A 20615-nucleotide genomic window follows, 5' to 3' on the forward strand; every position below is an offset into this window, starting at 1 on the left:
TGCTGAAAGTTGCTGCCTTGCAACTTAAAAAAATGAATGTGTACATGTACCAAAATCAGCAACTGTTTTACACAACTATCTGATTATTATTTCCTCAATGAAGTTGGCTGCCAGATCCATCCTGTGTTAATTGCTGGGCATCAAAATACATACAAGAAATGCAATAAGCCTCTTCTGGATTCCCAATTAGCCACATATAGCTAGTGGCTAATGTATTGGACAACACTGATTTAAACCAAAGTGTGACACATTTAGAATGCCATGGACACATTTACGGTAACAAACAATCTAGATGCAAGACAGATCAGATAAATATATTTGGTATTAGAAACTGTGTACCTGTTCTGCTGATTGTCCACGTTTTCTTTCACATGTTTCAATAGATTATACAATTTCTAATGAGCATAATAAACAAATAAAAATCAAAAACAGTAGAATTAATTCCAAGTTTACTAAATAGTGTCTAAAAATGTTTTTTTTAATGATAAAGACTAATTATAAAGACCTCTCCACCGCAGCGAGTATAATAATTTGTAACGTTCACAATATATCATAACTCAATGTTTAGATAACTAAATATATACTGTGTAAATTAACTGAAGGCAGTTCTTTGAGTGAAGAAGTGTTTCCTAACTTCTCTCCTGAATGGCCTGGCTCTGATTTTAAGGTTATGTCCCCTTGTCCGAGGCTCCCCCACCAGCGGAAAAAGTTTCTCTCTATCTACCCTATCAGTTCGTTTCAAAATCCTAAATACTTGAATCAAATCACCCCTTAACCTTCTATATTGCAGGGAATACAAGCCTACTTTATGTAATCTCTCCTCATAATTTAACACTTGGAGCCCTGATAACATTCTAGTGAATCTGCGCTGCACTTCTTCCAAGGCCAATATATCTTTTCTAAGGTGCGGTGCCCAGAACTGTACAGAGTAGTCCAGATGTGGTCTAACCAGAGCTTTGTATAGCTGTAGCAAAACTTCCTCCCCTTTATGTTATAGTCCTCTAGACGTAAAGGCTAACATTCCATTAGCCATTTTGATTATGTTTTGTACCTGACCACTACATTTTAGTGATCTGTATACATGGATCCCTAACTGTTCCTAGCTTTTCACCATTTAAGAAATACTCTGATCTATCCTTTTTTGGTCCAAAATGTATGACCTCACAATTACCTGCATTGAAATCCATCTGCCACAATTTTGTCCACTCACTTAATCTATCAGCGTCTCTTTGTAATTGTGTGCTCCCATCTACACTACTTACTATGCCACCAATCTTTGTGTCATCAGCAAACTTGGATGTATGGCTCACTATTGTGTTATCTAAGTCATTAATAAATATAATGAATAGTTGAGGCCCCAGCACAGATCCTTGTGGGACAGCACCAGTCACTTCCTTCCAATTCAAGTGCATACCCATTATCCCTACTCTGTCTTCTACCACCTAACCAGGTCAATAATTTGCCTTCAATTCCATGAGCTTATCAAATGTCTTCTGGAAGTCCATACAAGCTACATCCGCAGACATTCCCCTATCTACTACTTTAGTTGCCTCAAAAAATTCAATTAGGTTCGTTAGACACAACCTATCATTTACAAATCCATGTTGGCTCTTTCTAAATCAGCTCAAATTTCTCTAAGTGCTCAGTCATTCTGCCATCGAGTTACAGTCTACAACACAAAAACAGGCCATTTGGCCCAACTGTTCCATGCCGGTCTTTATGCTCCAAACGAGCCTCCTCCCTCCCTACTTGATCTAACCCTATCAGCATACCCTTCTATTCATGTCTGTGCTTATCTAGCTTCCCCTTAAATACATCTATGCTATTTGCCTCAACTACTCCTTGTGGTAGCACATTCCACATTCTTACCACTCTCTGGATAAAGAGGTTTCTCCTGAATTCATTCGTGACTATCTTATATTTATGACCTCTAGTTTTGGTTTCCCCCACAAGTGGAAACATTTTCTCTACGTCTACCCTATCAAACCCTTTCATAATCTTAAAAACGTCTATCAGGTCACCCCTCAGCCTTCTCTTTTCTAGAAAAAAAAGAACCCCAGCCTAATCAGCCTTTCCTGATAAGTATGTGCTCTCAGTTCTGGTATCATCCTTGTGAATCTTTTTTGCACCTTCTTCAATGCTTCCACATCCTTTTTATGATATGGAGACCGGAACTGTTCACAATGCTCCAAGTGTGGTCTAACCAAGGTTCTATACAAGTTTAACATAACTTCTCTGCTTTTCAATTCTATCCCTCTAGAAACGAACCCCTGCGCTTGGTTTGCCTTTTTTATGGCCTTATTAACCTGCTTCGCTACTTTTAGTGATTTGTGTACCCCTAGATAGATTCCAATAACTTCCCCAAAGCAGATGTTAGACTGAAGGACAGTCACGGTTGGTATGTAGGCAAACATGGAAACCAATTTGTATAATCATGGCAACCAACTTGCACATCGCAAAATTTAAACTTTCCCCCTCAAACAATATCATCAAAACAGATTAACTGATGTTCATTCATTTGCTATTTGCTATTTAATAATAGTTCATTCATTTGCTATTTTCTATTTAATAATAGCAAATAGCAAATGAATGAACATCAGTTAATCTGTTTTGATGGTATTGTTTGAGGGGGAAAGTTTAAATTTTGCTATGTGCAAGTTGGCTGCCATGATTATAAAATGCTTTGGGACATTTTGAGGTGGTAAGGCACTATATACACGGAGGGCACCTGGAAAATTCTCTGCTCTTCTTTGAATAGTGCCATGGGATCTTTTACATCCACTTGAGCAGGCAGGTAAGGATTCTCATTTGAAAGGGAAGAATAACTGGCTGGAATATCAAGCCGGCCTAGTACCCCATGTTTCTTAGCAGGTAGCCAAACTAGGTACTGGCAGAGGTCTGGAGGTAGCCTGCCCACTGAGCCTCTTTGTGGAAGAGACCCAAATTCAGACAGACTAAAAACACAAGGATAAATTATCAATAAAGCAAACTATCAAATGTTGCCATTTACACTGGGCTCAGAATTGGGATCAAATGATCAGGACTAAAAAAAAATGGGTATGAGAAGGAATCCGTAATTTCTATATACTTTAATTGGCTTGCCCTGAATAAGCATTAAACAAAATACTGGTTTTAGCAAACACAAACCTCATTGCTGTATGAAATGCGACTTTTCTTCAGTCTCTGAATGATTCCTTGTAAAACGTCGAGCAGATCAGGAGTCATCATTTTCAAGTATTCTGGCAAAGCGTCCAATGGCAATAAGCTGAACCAAGATCGAAGTAAAAGTCTATCCACCTCCGCCAAATGCTTATTTTTACACATTAGATCAAGGAGCTCCCTTAATAAAATCATTCACAAAAAGTTAAATATATCATGTCATTGTGTACACTTAAACACACTATGAATCACAATGCCTTTTAAAGAGTTTATTTTAAGGCATACCAAAAATATGAAGATTTTATTAAAAAGTGTACGTTAAAAAGATTGATCTATATTGTTAAAAAGGTACATTTATCGGTGTTACAAGAGTTTCAAATGCCTCTTTAACATATGAAACAGAATTCAGGCATTCTTGAAAACAAAATGATTTTGTTGCCTGAGGCAATCAAAATTTCCTCCTCCCAACCATTCAGTTTTCTCTCATCCTCTACTGACTGCAGTATAGTTACAGGCATTGCCATGAGGCCATTCATCCCATGAACCTTTGCAACAAATGCAATCAAGCTTTTGAATGATATGGATCATCACATCATATCCACAAGCATGCACTTTCCAGCAGGCATCATTGGATTGAGACAAAGAGCAGAAATCTTGGCTTACTCTCCCATGGTCTGGAGACACATTGGCTAACTGCAGTGCCCACCATTACTGAGATCAGCTAACTCAACATGAATTGGCGATCAAAACTGGGATCTTCCTTCCTGCATGGCGCAGTCCCACGTCAAGTCCTATCACATCAGGTGACCTGGTCATTTTTTTTTAAAGCACCATACACCTTAGAGAAATTTATGCATTTTCTGCTAGAACAAGCATTTATACCCCTACTTCTCTAAGCTGCAGTTGCATTTCTTGGACACTGAACATATTCACAAAGCTAAAGTTCACAGAAATGCACTGCCAAAGATCACCCAAAAACACAGACAAGCAAAGGCGGGTAAATGGAGTTGAGGTACAGATCAACCATGATTTAGCTGAATGTCGGAACAGGTTCGAGGGGCTGAATGGCCTATTCCTATGTTTCTATTTCCTACTTTCGCTCTCATATTATATATATATATATATATATATATATATATTATATATATATAATATACATATATTTATTCAGTATATAAAAATATTTACTCTACCAAAGAACTCTATGAAGACCTTCTCTGCAGATCAGAACATGGATCAAAATGACAGGGAAAGAGGGATGTGTTGACCATTCTTTTCTTGTACCCAGGTTCTCAATTAGGGACATGACTGCCACTTAACAAGCCAATTTAGCATCAGACAATGTAACAGTCTTCTCGACTACATGCCCATAGGGATACTGTGTAAGGACTGACTGATCTACTGTCATATAGTGGGTTCAAAAAAGGCCTACCGTGGGGATCTATAATGAAATTGTTCTCTGAAATTAATAATTGGAAGCCCTTCGAGTTCAGCCCAGCTGTCTTCAGATTTAAAACTGGTGTCCAAAAGATCTGTGCTCGCTGGGTTGGATGACAGAATGAATAAATGGAAAACAGGAATCACTTGCACCCATTTTATTATATCCTCATCAATACATCTGACCATCATCTGCCACAGTAAGGCTGCAATGCTATAAAAAAAAATTCAGATATATTAAATAAAACCCAGAAAAAAACATTTACTTAGAAGTAGCATTACTGTAAGTTGACTAAACACAAGTCGGATAAAATTCCTTTAGGTCACCCAGACAGACTCACCACACACTGCTATATTTATGTAATTATAAATTCTGTATGAAATCAGAAATCAACATTTTTGTTCAAGCAAATCAGCAGTGAGTAAATGTTACTTGGAAATGGGGAGGTTTTTAAGCTTGAGCATCAGTTAGTTGGTCAGTTGGCTGTATTAAGCTACTTACAATAACAACTTGCATTTGATATAAATTTAACAAATGCTACAACTGCCTCCCTGTATGTAACAAATGTAAGACAGCACTTTCAAAATACATTTTCTTTTGCCCAGAAAAACCTAGACAAAAGTGGTAAAGGAATGAAAGCATACCATGACAAAAGGTCAACAGCATGAGAATATAAAATTGGAGAAAAAGTATTCTATTTCAACAGTAAAAAACAATGCAAGTGAAGAAATTCTTACCAAGTTGGAATGGCCCACATATCTTTACAGATAAAGTATCATCTGTGGTCCACCAAATCAAATGCCATAAACCCAAAGGAAATGACATTTTTAAATGGGTGCACATGAACCGACTCAAAACCTACTGTCCTCACAAAAGAATTCAAGTTACCGGTTCAGAGGATAAGGAATGAATTGTTACCTAGCATTGTGATTATTACATAGTTTTGATGTTAGACATTTGTGGAAGGCACTCAATGTTGACTAACCTTTCCTTTGCCACATTAATGCATTACCCACTGATGTTAACTTGCAAGGTTTGGAATACAAAAGGTAGACCTTTTCACCCTTGCATCCTAAGAAGGGGGAATTGCATAGTAAAAATACATATAACAAACAAAAGTTATGTATAAATGGGTAACAATAGAGTCCAGATGGGCTAAAGCAAAAAAGGCTGCTGAGTTATGCCTCATGGTTGATACAGAAGAACAGACCACCATAGGAACTTGCATAACTTGGCGCTGGACCGACTGAAGACCTACATAACCTGGCCGTGAGTATACGTGGAACTTTCGTTTAAGGGGTTAGTATAGGATAGGCCTTTGCTTTCTAATTTTTTTCTATATATAATGTAGGAAAAAAAATGTATAAAATTGTTGTTAAAGCAATTCTAAATTGTGCATAAACTGAAGATATTGTTGAATTCTAATGCCATATTTTTCTGGTATATAATAAATGATCCTTTTCTTTATAAAGAGCCCGCTAACTTAAATAGAAAATTTCGGTTGTGTGAGGATAAAAAGCTATTTCCCCAAATTAAAGAACAAAATCACATTGTGCCTTTTATCCCTACAAAGCCCAAATCCCTCAACTCTTGGAACCACTGTTTGATGGGTGTGATGTGTATCTTCGTTGCAGTCAGTGGGATGGTGGTAACGCACTCACATTTTATGCTGAGTTATGTTGCACACTGCCACTTGGGAGGAATTCCTGTTATCTGCAGTCAGCCTAGTTGACAGCTCAAACCAACTAATCAGTTCTCTAGTGACTAACTACTGTCTATCCTCCTTGTGAATAGCGGGGTGGGTTAGGCCAGATGAATAGGGCCTTTTTGGGATCAAATTGCAGGCTTGTGATTGGAAATTGGAACCAAAATAATTCTCTGTGGAAGTCTCAGTAACCTGATAGCAGAGGCAGGCAGATCCACAGACGTAACTGATGATTAACCAGCCAGGCTAGCTTATTGATGAGACCTGTTATTGGAGGCTGGGATTCTTCTACTTGGTTTCAGATAACCCTGCAAGCCAATGCCTTGAGATGTAGAGTTGTCCTAACTGGGCAAGATATGGTAAGTTTACCAGTGCTCTATTCTGGTAAATGTGCTTAAATAAATGGGTGCACTCCACATCAGGTAAACAAAAACTCCACTACTGTGGATTTTGTCAGTAATTTGGTTTGGAGGCGCAAGACAGTGGATTTCCATGTATGTTAAGATACTCAGCTGGCCAATTAAAAACAATCCCTTGCAAAATTATAAGTCATGAGTTCAAACCCCATGTCAGGACTTCAGCACATAAATCTAGGTTGACACTTCAATACTGTACAGAGGGAGTGCTGCATTATCAGAGGTGTAGTCTCTCCAGTCTGCCTGTTCATGTGGATGCAAGAGATCCCATGACACTATTGGGATGTCCTTCCGGTGTATTATTTAAAGCACATGAACTATAAACAAGAAAAACTACAATATGCAAGAAAGTTTCTTTTTAATTTGATACGCGCAAAAATATTTCAATTTTTTTTTACTGAAACTAGAGATTGCATAACATCAATTATTTAAACTATTTTATCAGACCAATGAGAATTGAGTTTTCAACTATGGAACAGCCAATATATGTTTTTAAATCTCTGAATACTCGTATTTTATTTGCACAGTTCTTACCTGTTCCCAAAATGGAAGCTTTCTTTAAGTGTCTTGAATTCCTTGGTAAGGGTATTCGTCGATTTTTGTTGTACACACAGAAGATCACAAACTGAGAACAGATCATGTCTACGTATTTCAAGATCATAGACGTCAGCCAGGTACAATAGTAGCACGCCTGTTCGCAGACGGCTTATCACAGAAGTTGTCTCTGTTTTTGAAGCTTGATTATTTTGAGACTTAGCCCTTTCTTTCAAAACCTTGTACAGGAGACTCTTAACCTAAACAATAAACAATCATTATCTGAACTTATTTTCAACAGCAGCTCCAGTCAATATAGAGAGAAAACATTAAATATGGCATAAGGGTCTTACTACAAAAACAGTTCTACTTGAAATAGTGCTTCAGATTAAACTTTTCCACTCAATTTAGGAGGTAACTTACATACCTGTAAGGTCCCACCTTCTCCACTTCTTAAGGTTTGTCTAATTTTTTTCTAACATGGAGATGTTAGAAAAAAATTAGACAAACCTTAAGAAGTGATTGTGCAAATAATAGGGTAATAATAGTGGGGGATTTCAACTTCCCCAATATTAACTGGGATACTCAGAGTGTAAAAGGCTTAGAGGGTACAAAATTCTTAACGTGCATCCAGGAGAGCTTTTTGAGCCAGCATGTAGAAAGTCCGACAAGAGAGGGGGCGGTACTGGACCTAATTCTAGGGAATGTGGCCGGCCAAGTGGAAGAAGTGCTAGTAGGTGAGCACTTTGGTGACAGTGACCATAATTCGGTGAGATTTAAGGTGGTCATGGAAAAGGATAGGGAGGGGCCGGAAAGAAAGGTTCTAAATTGGGGGAAGGCCGATTTTAATAGGATAAGGCAGGATCTGGCCAAAATGGACTGGGATCAGCTGCTTGTAGGAAAATCCGCATCGGAGCAATGGGAGTCTTTCAGAAGGGAGATTGAGACCATACAATGGCAACATGTTCCCGTAAAGGTCAAGGGTGGTTCCAAGAACTCCAGGGAACCTTGGATGTCAGGGGATATACGAGAATGGATTAGGAAAAAAAGGAGGGCTTTTGGCAGATACAAAAGGCTAAAGACGGAGGAAGCCCTAGAGGAGTACAAAAAGTGCAGGGGGATACTTAAAAAAGAAATTAGGAGATCAAGGAGGGGCCATGAAATAACACTGGCGAGCAAAATAAAGGAAAATCCTAAGATGTTTTATAAGTATATTCAGGGTAAGAGGATGACTAGGGAAAAAATAGGGCCCATTAGGGACAAAAATGGCAATCTGTGTGTGGAGCCGGCAGATGTAGGAGGGGTTCTAAATGAATTTTTTGCATCTGTTTTCACTATGGAGAAGGACGATGTAGACATAGAAATACGGCAGGGGGACTGTGATATACTCGAACATATTAACATCGAGCGGGAGGAGGTATTGGCGGTTTTAGCAGACCTAAAAATGGATAAATCCCCAGGCCTGGACGAAATGTATCCCAGGCTACTGTGTGAGGCAAAGGAGGAGGTTGCGGGGGCTCTAACACATATATTCAGAACCTCTCTGGCCACAGGGGATGTGCCAGAGGACTGGAGAACCGCTAATGTAGTACCATTATTCAAGAAGGGGAGTAGGGAGAAACCGGGGAACTACAGGCCAGTGAGCCTAACATCAGTGGTAGGAAAATTATTGGAAAAAATTCTGAAGGACAAAATTAGTCTCCACTTGGAGAAGCAAGGATTAATCAGGGATAGTCAACATGGCTTTGTCAAGGGAAGATCATGTCTGACTAATTTGATTGAATTTTTTGAGGGGGTGACTAGGCGTGTGGATGAGGGTAACGCAGTGGATGTGGTATACATGGATTTCAGTAAGGCCTTCGATAAAGTCCCCCACAGGAGACTGGTCAAGAAGGTACGAGCCCATGGAATCCAGGGTGCCTTGGCACTTTGGATACAAAACTGGCTTAGTGGCAGAAGGCAGAGGGTGATGGTCGAAGGTTGTTTTTGTGACTGGAAGCCTGTGGCCAGTGGGGTACCACAGGGATCGGTGCTGGGTCCCTTGCTGTTTGTGGTCTACATTAATGACTTGGATATGAATGTAAAAGGTATGATCAGTAAGTTTGCTGATGATACAAAAATTGGTAGGGTGGTAAATAGCGAGGAGGATAGCCTCAGTCTGCAGGACGATATAGATGGGTTGGTCAGATGGGCGGAACAGTGGCAAATGGAATTTAACCCGGAAAAGTGCAAGGTGATGCACTTTGGAGGGACTAACAAGGCAAGGGAATACACAATGAATGGGAGGACCCTAGGCAAGACAGAGGGTCAGAGGGATCTTGGTGTGCAAGTTCACAGATCCCTGAAGGCGGCGGAACAGGTAGATAAGGTGGTAAAGAAGGCATATGGGATACTTGCCTTTATTAGCCGAGGCATAGAATATAAGAGCAAGGAGGTTATGATGGAGCTGTATAAAACACTGGTTAGGCCACAGCTGGAGTACTGTGTGCAGTTCTGGTCGCCACACTACAGGAAGGATGTGATCGCTTTGGAGAGGGTGCAGAGGAGATTCACCAGGATGTTACCAGGGCTGGAGCGCTTCAGCTATGAAGAGAGACTGGGAAGATTGGGTTTGTTTTCCTTGGAGCAGAGGAGGCTGAGGGGGGACATGATTGAGGTGTACAAAATTATGAGGGGCACAGATAGGATGGATACTAAGGAGCTTTTTCCCTTCGTTGAGGGTTCTATAACAAGGGGACATAGATTCAAGGTAAAAGGCGGGAGGTTTAGAGGGGATTTGAGAAAGAACTTTTTCACCCAGAGGGTGGTTGGAGTCTGGAACTCACTGCCTGAAAGGGTTGTGGAGGCAGGAACCCTCACAACATTCAAGAAGCATTTGGATGAGCACTTGAAATGCCATAGCATACAAGGCTACGGACCAAATGCTGGAATATGGGATTAGAGTAGACAGGGTTTGATGGCCGGCGCGGACACGATGGGCCGAAGGGCCTCTATCCGTGCTGTATAACTCTATGACTCTATGATTCACCCAGCAGATGAAGATACAAGGAAAAAGTTTATCTGGGGTAAATAGATCGCCCATGGTAATGCTCAGTGAGTCAGAGGGTGTTTATACCATGCAAGGGATAAATGAGGTTCACTAATTTACAGTGAGAATAAGTCCAATTCTATTTTTAATAAAATGATACTGGGCTTTTTTTTAAACTGATGCTTTGCGGATTGAATTTCACAACTCTGTAAACGAGTAATGTTTTATATAACACATAAATAATATTATGTTATTATTTATATAATTATATTATTCCTTTACCCATATATTTAATTTTTATCCTTTAACATTCTTAAAGTTGAGAATTCGCAGTAAGATGGAATCCGAGATGGATCAACTGGAGGTAGATATGATATTTCGCAGTACTGGGGAGGAATGAATGAGGTTTATCTGCATTTGGGGGCAGTCCTGCACTTTAAAGCACAGGGGAATGATCTTGGATTTGGTAACAATGGGGAACTGTCCTGGATTTTGGCAGGACCAGGGTGGGAGTACTTTGATCTAGCATCACTGTAGAGGGGGAACCTGGGGTTTGGCAGAACTATGGAAGGTGAAATTGAGGTTTGCCACAACTGGGGAATGAATGTGAGGTTTGGCTCACTGGTGGATTCTTCGTATCTGTCAGCAGTGAGGGGACATCATTTAGGGGCGACCGGGGTAAGGAATCCAAATTTGTCGCAGCACTGGTTTGTGACTTTCTACGGGATTTCTGCAAACACTGAATGTGAAGTTCTGTGATTGGTTCCTGGCTGTGTATCTGCACCTGCCTTGCTCAATCTCACGGCTTAAGAAAATGTAAACATTCCAATTACTATCAACACAACGCAGTTGGTAATTAGGGCTTTCAGAACCCAATTCATTTGTTTTTTTATTTGTCAGAGAGAGACAAACAGTATCGTTCTACATTTAATTTTTTTTTCCAAATAAAAAAACAAGATGAGTTGGGTTCTGAAAATGGTGCCAGAGTTACAAAATCATGTAACTCATGAGGCTACCATCAGGAGGAAGGATCCTGTGATTGCCTCCAACCTCCTGCAATTTATCTTTAAATGAAGAAAGAATGAGGAAGAATTTTTGATAAAAATATTTCCATGTAAAGATTGGCCTGATCTAGTTAGATTAACATTCATTTCATTAACATTTTCTCAGAATAAGCATCCTTTCTTCAAAACACAGGTTAATTTCTGTATATTATCGTACTGCTGGAGTGACTAATTAATTGCAACAATGAATAATCCTACTCACTTCTTTCTCCCCAAACAAAAGGGCATTCCAGTGAACTGGTATTCTTCCATCAATAACCATAGGGCGTTTATAAACTTCAAAGAATTGCCGCAGTTGACTCAGAAAACACTTCAAATTCCTTTCATTCCATGTTGAAAGGATATTAAACATTGACTGCACCAAGATTTCCCCAGCTAGTACTTTTCCTTTTGTTACATCAGTTTTTTTATTTTTGAATAAGTTCTTAACTCTGGCTGTCAAACCTTCTTCGGGTGCTGCACAGATAATATCATCGTATTGATGCCATTCTGAATAAATAAAAAGGCTCTTTTAGAAGTGAAGAAATACATAAAAGTACCAAAAATGCATTTGAAGTTTTCTCAGGCCCTATCTTCAAGTGTTTATCTACTCTTCTATTCTACTCTACTATTCAAGGCTGAGATAGATAGATTTTTGGACTCTAGGGGAATCAAGGGATATGGGGATCGGGCTGGAAAGTGGAGTTGAGGTCGAAGATCAGCCATGATCTTATTGAATGGTGGAGCAGGCTCGAGGGGCCGCATGGCCTACACCTGTTCCTATTTCTATGTCCTTATGTTCTTCCCTGAAATGATGCAGTGGTCTTGCCTTAATTACTCCCTGTGGCAAAGCATGCCCTAACATCTCTCGGTATAAGGAAATTTCTCTTCATCTCTCTTCATCCTCCCAAAATTAGATAATCAATGCTGATGAATGTGTATAAATGCAAAAAAAATTGAGGTGAAGGACTAAAACAGGAATGTATATGTTTAACAGAATATTCACACAGCATGCTGATCAGGAAAGAAATCTGGTTCATTGCAGATAAATCTATTAAATTAGTTAAGCTACCAGTTTTATGTCCGTATGATGATAGTTTGGTGAAAATTTAAGTTTATAAAGTATAAATGGCTACAGTAACAATGAGGTAGCAAAGGGATAGAATACAGATTAAGAGATTATATTATTGCTGTATAAAATGCTGTTCTTCCCCCATCTGGAATACTGTGTGCTATTATGGTCACCTAATCATTGGAAACATATTGCTGCCCTTGAGGGTAGACAGTTGAGCAACCAGACTATTCGATTTATCTGAAATATATAAATAAAAAGAGTAAGGAAGTTTGGCTTGTTCCCTTTGTAAAAGAAACTACTTTATGCTAACCTACTTTGAATTGAGAAGGCGGGTAGGTCAGATTGAGATCAATCAAAAAAAGGGCTGGTTTGTTGGGGTTAATGACTTCTTTCTGTTGTTAATTTTCTTGCATTCTTTGGACTCTGAATTGTTTAAACTTTCCTTTGAGTTCCATGTAGAATTCCTCTAAAATGTCGTTGGAAAGAATATTTGTTTCAAAGTTGAAGTGCGAGTAGAATTATGAAAGGAGTCTTGGCTGCTGTGCATCGCACCAGATAAATTGGAAGAGTTTCATGCCCTTGATAAGTGTGCAGGAACTAGTGATTTTGCTTGCATTGAACAGAGACAAGAGTCAAGTCTTGGGCATGTGGCAGTGGACTGGCTTTGAAGTAGTGCTGGCAGAAGTCTAGGAGCAAGTCCCTCAGCCACTGGGTGATGTAGAAAGACACTGCTGGGGTGGGGGTGGGGGGGTGCGGTGTTGGGTGTATGAAATAAGAAAATTGCATCTACCTGAGCTGGCACGGACATATAGCCTCTTTCTACAATTTTATGGATGAGAGCGGAGTAGGTCCCCAATCTCATTAGATTCTTCCATTACTGATAGTTACTGTTACAATTTGGGCTTTTAAAATACAATTTTCAAGTGACATGACGACAGTTTCTGTAATCAGGCTGTATCACTTACAATCAGATATCCCCTTCTTTTGTGTTCTGCCCTTGCAGAGATAACACATCTTTGATCTAACAGATTGAGTTAAATTGCTTACTGGAATTTATGTAGGATTCTCACTGTGGTCTTCAATCTATCTGATGTCAAAACTTATCACATACTAAACCATGTGTGCACAGAAAAACAACTACTCATTTATTTATACCTTAACACACAGAAGATAGCAGCAAATATATATATTAAAAAATTTCTATGTGGCACACACTTGTCCACAAACGTTATTTCCTATAACACTCTTCATCTCAACATTCATAATGGGCAAAACCAAGTGCTGTCTGTAAAATCATTCACAATGCTTTATCAAAAAAAAATGTTGTCCACCATTTTTTCCTCAGTAACTGAAATTTCTACTGTCCAAAATAAGGTTTTAAACAAAATAAAATATTAAAAATTACTATCTCATGATATAACATGATTAAATTTATCCATTGAGTTGTCTTTTGTATCTTTTAATACTTTCACTAAAGATTTACATGAAGACTTCAGCTTATCTCAAAATCCTAGGCTTTGAATGGATATTTTTACCTCAACAATTGGAGAGGGTTCAGACATTCAAACACATCTATACATTCTGACCATGTGCAGTTTGCAGAATTTCTCCAACAGCATGTAATCAATCAGAAGTTGAAGGGTGTGTCCCCTCATCCTGTGAGGATTTAAGTGTTTCTTACTTTCTTTAAAAGTCTTTTGGAAAAAGCAAGATTGAATTCTCAAAGTTTTATTCCTAGCAAATCTGGTAGTATTAACAAATGCTGCATTTAACAAGAACTAGACAGACAATATCTGTGATCAGCACCTTTGATCGCAGTTTCTTGGTTTTCTTTCAACAGAGGTTGTTTCCCAAAAACAGATTTTTTTGTTGGTCACTTGCCTGTTTATTGCTGTGAAATTTCCATCAAAAAATCTCTCTTTTTGAACCATATTTGAAGCTTAAAGGAATTTTTAAACTTTAAAAACTCAGAAACTGTAAATTATGAACTTTTCAACATTTTTGGAGGTAATTTTTTGCTTCTAGAAATTTGTATTTACTAAAGACTATATAAGCACAAACTTACTAAAAATGTATTAAACAGGTAAGTTTTCTGTTTCTGCACTTCTGACACATGCTGGGGGCATATATGGTCAAATTCTTCCCCCTATAACTTTCTGCCCATTAATTTTAACAAGCAGAAACTTTACCCTTAAACACTTAAGACAAGAACATGAAAACAGGAACTGGCTAATAATGTGGACAGCAGTGGTGGAGAGGGGATAACTGATGGTGCAAAAGAGGGTGCAGATGGGGAGGGAATGGAGGCTAATGGACTGGAACACAATGGGGGAATTGTGGCTCGATAGTTCAAAAGTGGCCACGGGCAGTTCAGGTCCCATTCTCCCGGGCCCCTCCTCACCCTCAGTGGTACAGAGTCCCAGCACTACCAAACTCTGCTCTGCCCCAATGCTCCAAAACCGCCTCTCCAGTCCTGATGGGCCCCAGGACTTGCTCCACAGATTTCCTCCTCTGCCCAAACCCAGAAACCCTTTGGCAGATTCCCAGTGAACCCAGATCCACCCCAATGCTCCCAGATTCCAGGGCACCTCTCTGTAATCCCAGATTCTGCCCCAGTGTTCCCAGACCTCCCTTTCCAGGTAGGGCTAGCGATGGCAATGAGGAGGGGATAGGAAGGCAAGGGATGCAATGGGAGCTAGTGGGGGAGGGGGTGGGGGGAAGCATGTGATTGAGAAAGGGTATGAGAAGGGAACCAGTGAGGGCCACATTTGATCTTCAACCACAAATGTAGCCTTCAGCTATCAGTGGCCCATTTTCCCTGGGCATCACACCATAGCAATTCCACCCGAGAGGAAGCTAGTCCTTTACCTTAGTCGTAGCATTGCTACCTCTGAGTCAGAAGATGCAGGATTCAGAGCCCACTCTAGACAGCCCCACTGAATGGAGACCGGAGCTCCAGCTCTGAATTCTGGGTTGACATCCAGCAGGATACTCCCATTCGATGGGTGTGGTGGTTTCCCCCTCATCGTATGGGTTGTGGGAGCCCATAAAACCCTCCCACTCTATAGGACTAGCCACCGTATAGCCTTGTATAAAGAGGGTTACATCCATGGAAGGAGTGTTCACGTCATAGCCAAACAGGCTGTTAATCAGCCTGCAAATCCTTCCACTACTTCACGCTATTCTCTAAGGGAAGAATGTGAAGATACAAAAGCAACCATCTGAGAGGGAAGAAAAAGACAGAGAGAAGCAAAAGAGAGAAAGAAAAGCTGAAGATGAGAAGTAGAGAGAAACAGCAACACAAAAACAGACATAGGTAAGACAGAGACCATATTCTCTGACTTGCCATGTACGATACCACAGGAGGTAAAAAATATAGATTTATTTCACAATTTGCGACAGGTCTTGAGGTGCACGGTGTTACGGTTCAGGTTTTCTCCCAACTCTCCTGTTGTGTGTTCATGGCAGAGAGGCCACTTCCATAAGTGAACCAAGGCTCCTAGGAACCAAAATCTGCACCTTTATGAATGCCGTGAGAAGGGTAAAATGCAAACGGGTCTGACAATTAACCCTGAATTATGAAACAAAGTACTAAAGATTGCGCAGGATGCTCACCATATTCTCCTGTCTTTGCACAGAAACAGGCCATTTGGCCCAACAAGTCCATGCTGGTGTTTATGCTCCACGCAAGCCTCCTCCCTCCCTCTCCACATACCCTTCTATTCCTTTCTCCTTCATGTGTTTATCTAGCTTCTCCTTAAATGCATCTATGCTAGTCACCTTAACTACTCCCTGTGGTAGCAAATTCCACATTTTAACCACTCTCTGGGTAAAGACGTTTCTCCTGAATTCCCTATTGGATTTATTAATCACAAGTAAGTTTCTTAAGTCTTTATTTAACAATGGATTTCGATACTTCTCTAAAAGGATTTCAAAACCACACTTTGAGTAAAATAGCCAGGTTTATTTACAAGCTATATAGTACACAGAATAAAGCTACAGCAAGTTAGTGAAAGTACAAATACTGATTTGCAATGAAATGTGAAACCAGAGCAGGATTTGCTTGCAGCTTAACTGATGAGCTCACGTGCCAACTCCAAGAATAGAGGATAAATAGGATTTTTATCTCCCTGCACAAATGCTGTAACAGGACAGTATCAAGTTTATATAAAAAGAGTAATGTCACTTTAAAAACCGGACTGGTTATGGAACCAGCAATAAAAGAGGCTAATAGTGAACAGCTACTTACCTCCTTCATTAAGCAAGTTTTGCTTAATATGTAAACAGCGATTAGTGATACATTCATCAGGTGTATCCCACTTATAAATGAATTCATACTCCAATTTATTGTCACGCATGACTGCATATTTATAAGGAAGCTTATTGTCAAGGATGCGTTTGTGAGCAGAATGGCGTCCTTCAATTAAGTATCCATGTTCTCCCAAATCCCTATTGATACGAAGCAGAAACAAATAAATAATGTGATAATTGATTTATATGGACAAGTAATGGAGACATATAAACAATTTAGATCTTTATTGATGATTTAATGGAATGCAATCACTCTAGCTTAAGGATTATAATGGAATCTTAACCTGGACAGGAGAAGTGTGCTTTAATTGCATCAAAACTCTCAGAACGCCAATGCAACACGCTACAGAAATCAGAAAGCCACAAAACACTCATCTATTCATCCTTTATAAAAATGGAAAGAATCCAATTTGTAACAATCCATCCCTGCAAATGTGTTTAAATGGCGTTGCATTTGCACAAAATAAGGGTGTCATTTTAATCCTTACTTTATTTTTAATTTTAGTTTTGCACTACTGCAGTGTTTAAAAATAGTTTCTAAAATACATGAATAAAACAAGATAATTTTTCAAAACTACAGTATCTGAGGAGAAATGGCTTGCAAGTTTGGCGAAAACAGAATGTCAGAACACAGCACTGAACTTCTTTTAAAAAAGGACTCAATTTCTAACTCATCAGATATTAAAAAGAACCAAGATTTTAGTGGTGGAAAATTCTGCATTAAAACTCATTACAACGTGAGGTGTCAAATTAATGTTGAAGTGCGTAACATGTCTGACAGAGTCCAGTGCACAGTGTTCCCCACTATGCATCAATTCTAAAACAATCCAGACTTTGAGACAAAAATCCTTGTATGAATTTAAGTAAAGTCTAAGGAAAAGTTTTTAAACAGAGACACAGAGGATGCATTGCAGAATCGAAGTTTACCGATTTTCAACAGGAAAACGGAAGACAATTTTGAAATCCGGTTGGATTTTAGTAAACAAAATCTTCAGCTTACTTGGTGATTACACACAGATGTACCATGACATAAGTCAGTCCTTCCAATGGATTGGGCTTGATTGGTGCAAGGATAAATATGCAAATATTTTCTTTATTTTTCTCAAGAAATAAATTCAAACAAAAAACTGCCTCAAAACAACTCAAGCAGTTAAATCTCTCAACAAAGTGGAATAAAATGGAAACCTACTTGAGCACAGTCATCTCCAATACATTCCTGTTCCAATCATCGGCAAGACCATCAGATCTCACAACTACCACATCTTTATCGGGAATGAATTTAAAATCCTTCGATAATATCGCATGAAAATAAACAACAACAGTGTCTTCACGCTTTAAAACCTGTGTGTAACTGTGGATTAGAAAAAAACAATTTTTTTTAAAAAAACACACTAATCCTTGAAAGGCTCAAAATATTTGGTATTACATGTTACTACTATTTTAGATTTAGTCTATTTTAATCCCTGTTTTTATATTCAGCTTAAAAATACAAGAGATATAATTGCTGTAAGGTCATAATCTACAGCTGTAATAAACTCAACCATCTGAACTTAACTGGTCACAGCTGTGATAGGCTTTTGTCAATGGAGGAGCTGCAGACAGAACAGAAGACATTTGGAACACAGGAAGCTGGGTGTGGTGATGATTTTTTTTTAAATGGATTGAGCAGGGCGAATGCTGGCGGCAAGGCCTGAAGCAGGCCAGAATTAAAATAAGCAGAGCAGATGGCTGTGAGAGGAAGCAAAGAGAAAGTGGAGAGGCTTGAAGGATATGAGGCCGTGAAGAAAAGCAGGTGGAAAGGACAGGGAAAAAAAACCCAGTTGGTGTCTGCTGGTAGCAGGGCAAGAAGTGGCAAATAGAATGGGGAAGCAACTCGGACAGTCTAGCATGGAGTGGGTGACCGGGGAGAAAAGTAGGAACGTCAGAGGGATCAGAGGACAGCAGGAAGAATGAAAAAAAATTGCAGAGCCCCTGAAAGAATGGAAAATGGATACGGAGGTCTAGAAGGGAGAATTGAACGTTGTTAAAGAAAAACAACATAGTGAAGAAATTACATTCCTGAAAGCAGAAAACATAATGGCAACAGAGCTGGGAAAAAGAGAAATTTGTTCCATACGCCATCTACTGGCCAAAGCATGTAATCATAGTAGTTCAACTTGACATAGGAAACTTCAATGGGAAATGTCAGAAAAAATTGACATAAAAGTGAGACCAAAATTCAGGACAACAGGATATAAAGTTGTTGGACAGGAAGTGCATGGCTTACACAACATTTTTAATATATTGCAATTTGATCTTCTGCGGTAGAATCATAGAAAGGTTACAGCATAGAAGGAGGCCATTCGGCCCATCGAGTCCACGCCGGCTCTATGCAAGAGCAATCCAGCTAGTCCCACTCCCCCGCCCTATCCCCGTAGCCCTGCAAATTTTTTCATTTCAAGTACTTATCCAGTTCCCTTTTGAAGGCCATGATTGAATCTGCCTCCACCACCCCCTCGGGCAGTGCATTCCAAATCCTAACCACTCGCTGTGTAAAAAAGTTTTTCCTCATGTCACCTTTGGTTCTTTTGCCATCATCTTAAATCTATGTCCTCTGGGAACAGTTTCTCTCTATCTACTGTCTAGACCCTTCATGATTTTGAATACCTCTATCAAATCTCCTCGCAACCGTCTCTGCTCTAAGGAGAATAACCCCAGCTTCTCCAGTCTATTCACGTAACTAAAGTCCCTCATCCCTGGAATCATTCGAGTAAATCTCTTCTGCACCCTCCCTAAGGCAAAAACATCTTTCCTAAGTGTGGCGCCCAGAACTGGACACAATACTCCAGTTGTGGCCGAACCAGTGTTGTATAAGTGTTCATCATGACTTCCATACTTTTGTACTCTATGCCTCTATTTATAAAGCCCAGGATCCCTTTTTTTAATCGCTTTCTCAATCTGCTCTGCCACCTTCAACGATTTGTGCACATATATCCCCAGATCTCTCTGTTCCCATACCCCTTTTAGACTTGTGCCCTCTAGTTTACATTGCCTCTCCTCGTTCTTCCCACCGAAATGTATCACTTTTCTGCATTAAATTTCATCTGCCACGTGTCTGCCCGTGCCACCAGCCTATCTATATCCTCTTGAAGTCTATCACTATCCTTCTCACTGTTTACTACACTTCCAAGTTTTGTGTCATCTGCAAATTTTGAAATTGTGCTCTGTACACCCAAGTCCAAGTCACTAATATATCAAGAAAAGCAGTGGCCCCAGCAACGACCCCTGGGGAACGCTACTGTACACCTCCCTCCTGTCCGAAAAACAACCGTTCACCACTACTCTCTGTTTCCTGTCCCTTAGCCAGTTCTGTATCCATGTTGCTACTGCCCCCTTTATTCCATGGGCCGCAATCTTGATAAGCCTACCATGCGGCACTTTATCAAACGCCTTTTGAAAGTCCATATACACATCAACTGCATTGCCTTCATCTACCCTCTGTTACCTCATCAAAAAACTCAATCAACACGATTTGCCTTTAACAAATCCGTGCTGGCTTTCCCTAATCAATCCACACTTGTCCAAGTGGCTGTTAATTCTGTCCCAGATTATCGTTTCTAAAAGTTTCCCCACCACTGGGGTTAAACTGACTGGCCTATAGTTGCTGGGTTTATCCTTACACCCTTTTTGAACAAGGGTATAACATTTGCAATTCTCCAGCCCTCTGGCATCACCTCCGTATCTACAGATGTTTGGAAAATTATGGCCAGCATCTCCGCAATTTCCACCCTTACGTCCCTCGGCAACCTAGCACACAGTAAGACAAGATCAAGTGTAGCCTTCAGGTAAAGAAGAGCTATAGAATAGGTGATAACTTGATGGAGGCGTGCTGTTGTAATTGTCTCTTTCTAAAGTCATATGTTTTGT

The 20615-nt window shown here is 39.7% G+C and overlaps 1 protein-coding gene across 4 annotated transcripts in view; it reads right to left on the bottom strand.

Moving 5' to 3' along the window:
- Positions 1–20615, bottom strand: part of rnf213a (ring finger protein 213a) — a 166321-nt gene that overhangs the window by 111493 nt on the left and 34213 nt on the right. For all 4 annotated transcript variants that reach the window (XM_068003995.1, XM_068003993.1, XM_068003996.1 and 1 more), the window contains 7 exons: positions 17899–18060; positions 16648–16847; positions 11547–11833; positions 7253–7512; positions 4592–4810; positions 3148–3340; positions 340–395 (listed from right to left, as the gene is read on the bottom strand). In XM_068003995.1, the coding sequence (XP_067860096.1) occupies positions 340–395; positions 3148–3340; positions 4592–4810; positions 7253–7512; positions 11547–11833; positions 16648–16847; positions 17899–18060 (1377 nt within the window). The remainder of the gene's footprint in view (positions 1–339; positions 396–3147; positions 3341–4591; positions 4811–7252; positions 7513–11546; positions 11834–16647; positions 16848–17898; positions 18061–20615) is intronic.

This window comes from Heptranchias perlo, chromosome 23 (assembly GCF_035084215.1).
Source record: "Heptranchias perlo isolate sHepPer1 chromosome 23, sHepPer1.hap1, whole genome shotgun sequence".
NCBI lineage: Eukaryota > Metazoa > Chordata > Chondrichthyes > Hexanchiformes > Hexanchidae > Heptranchias > Heptranchias perlo.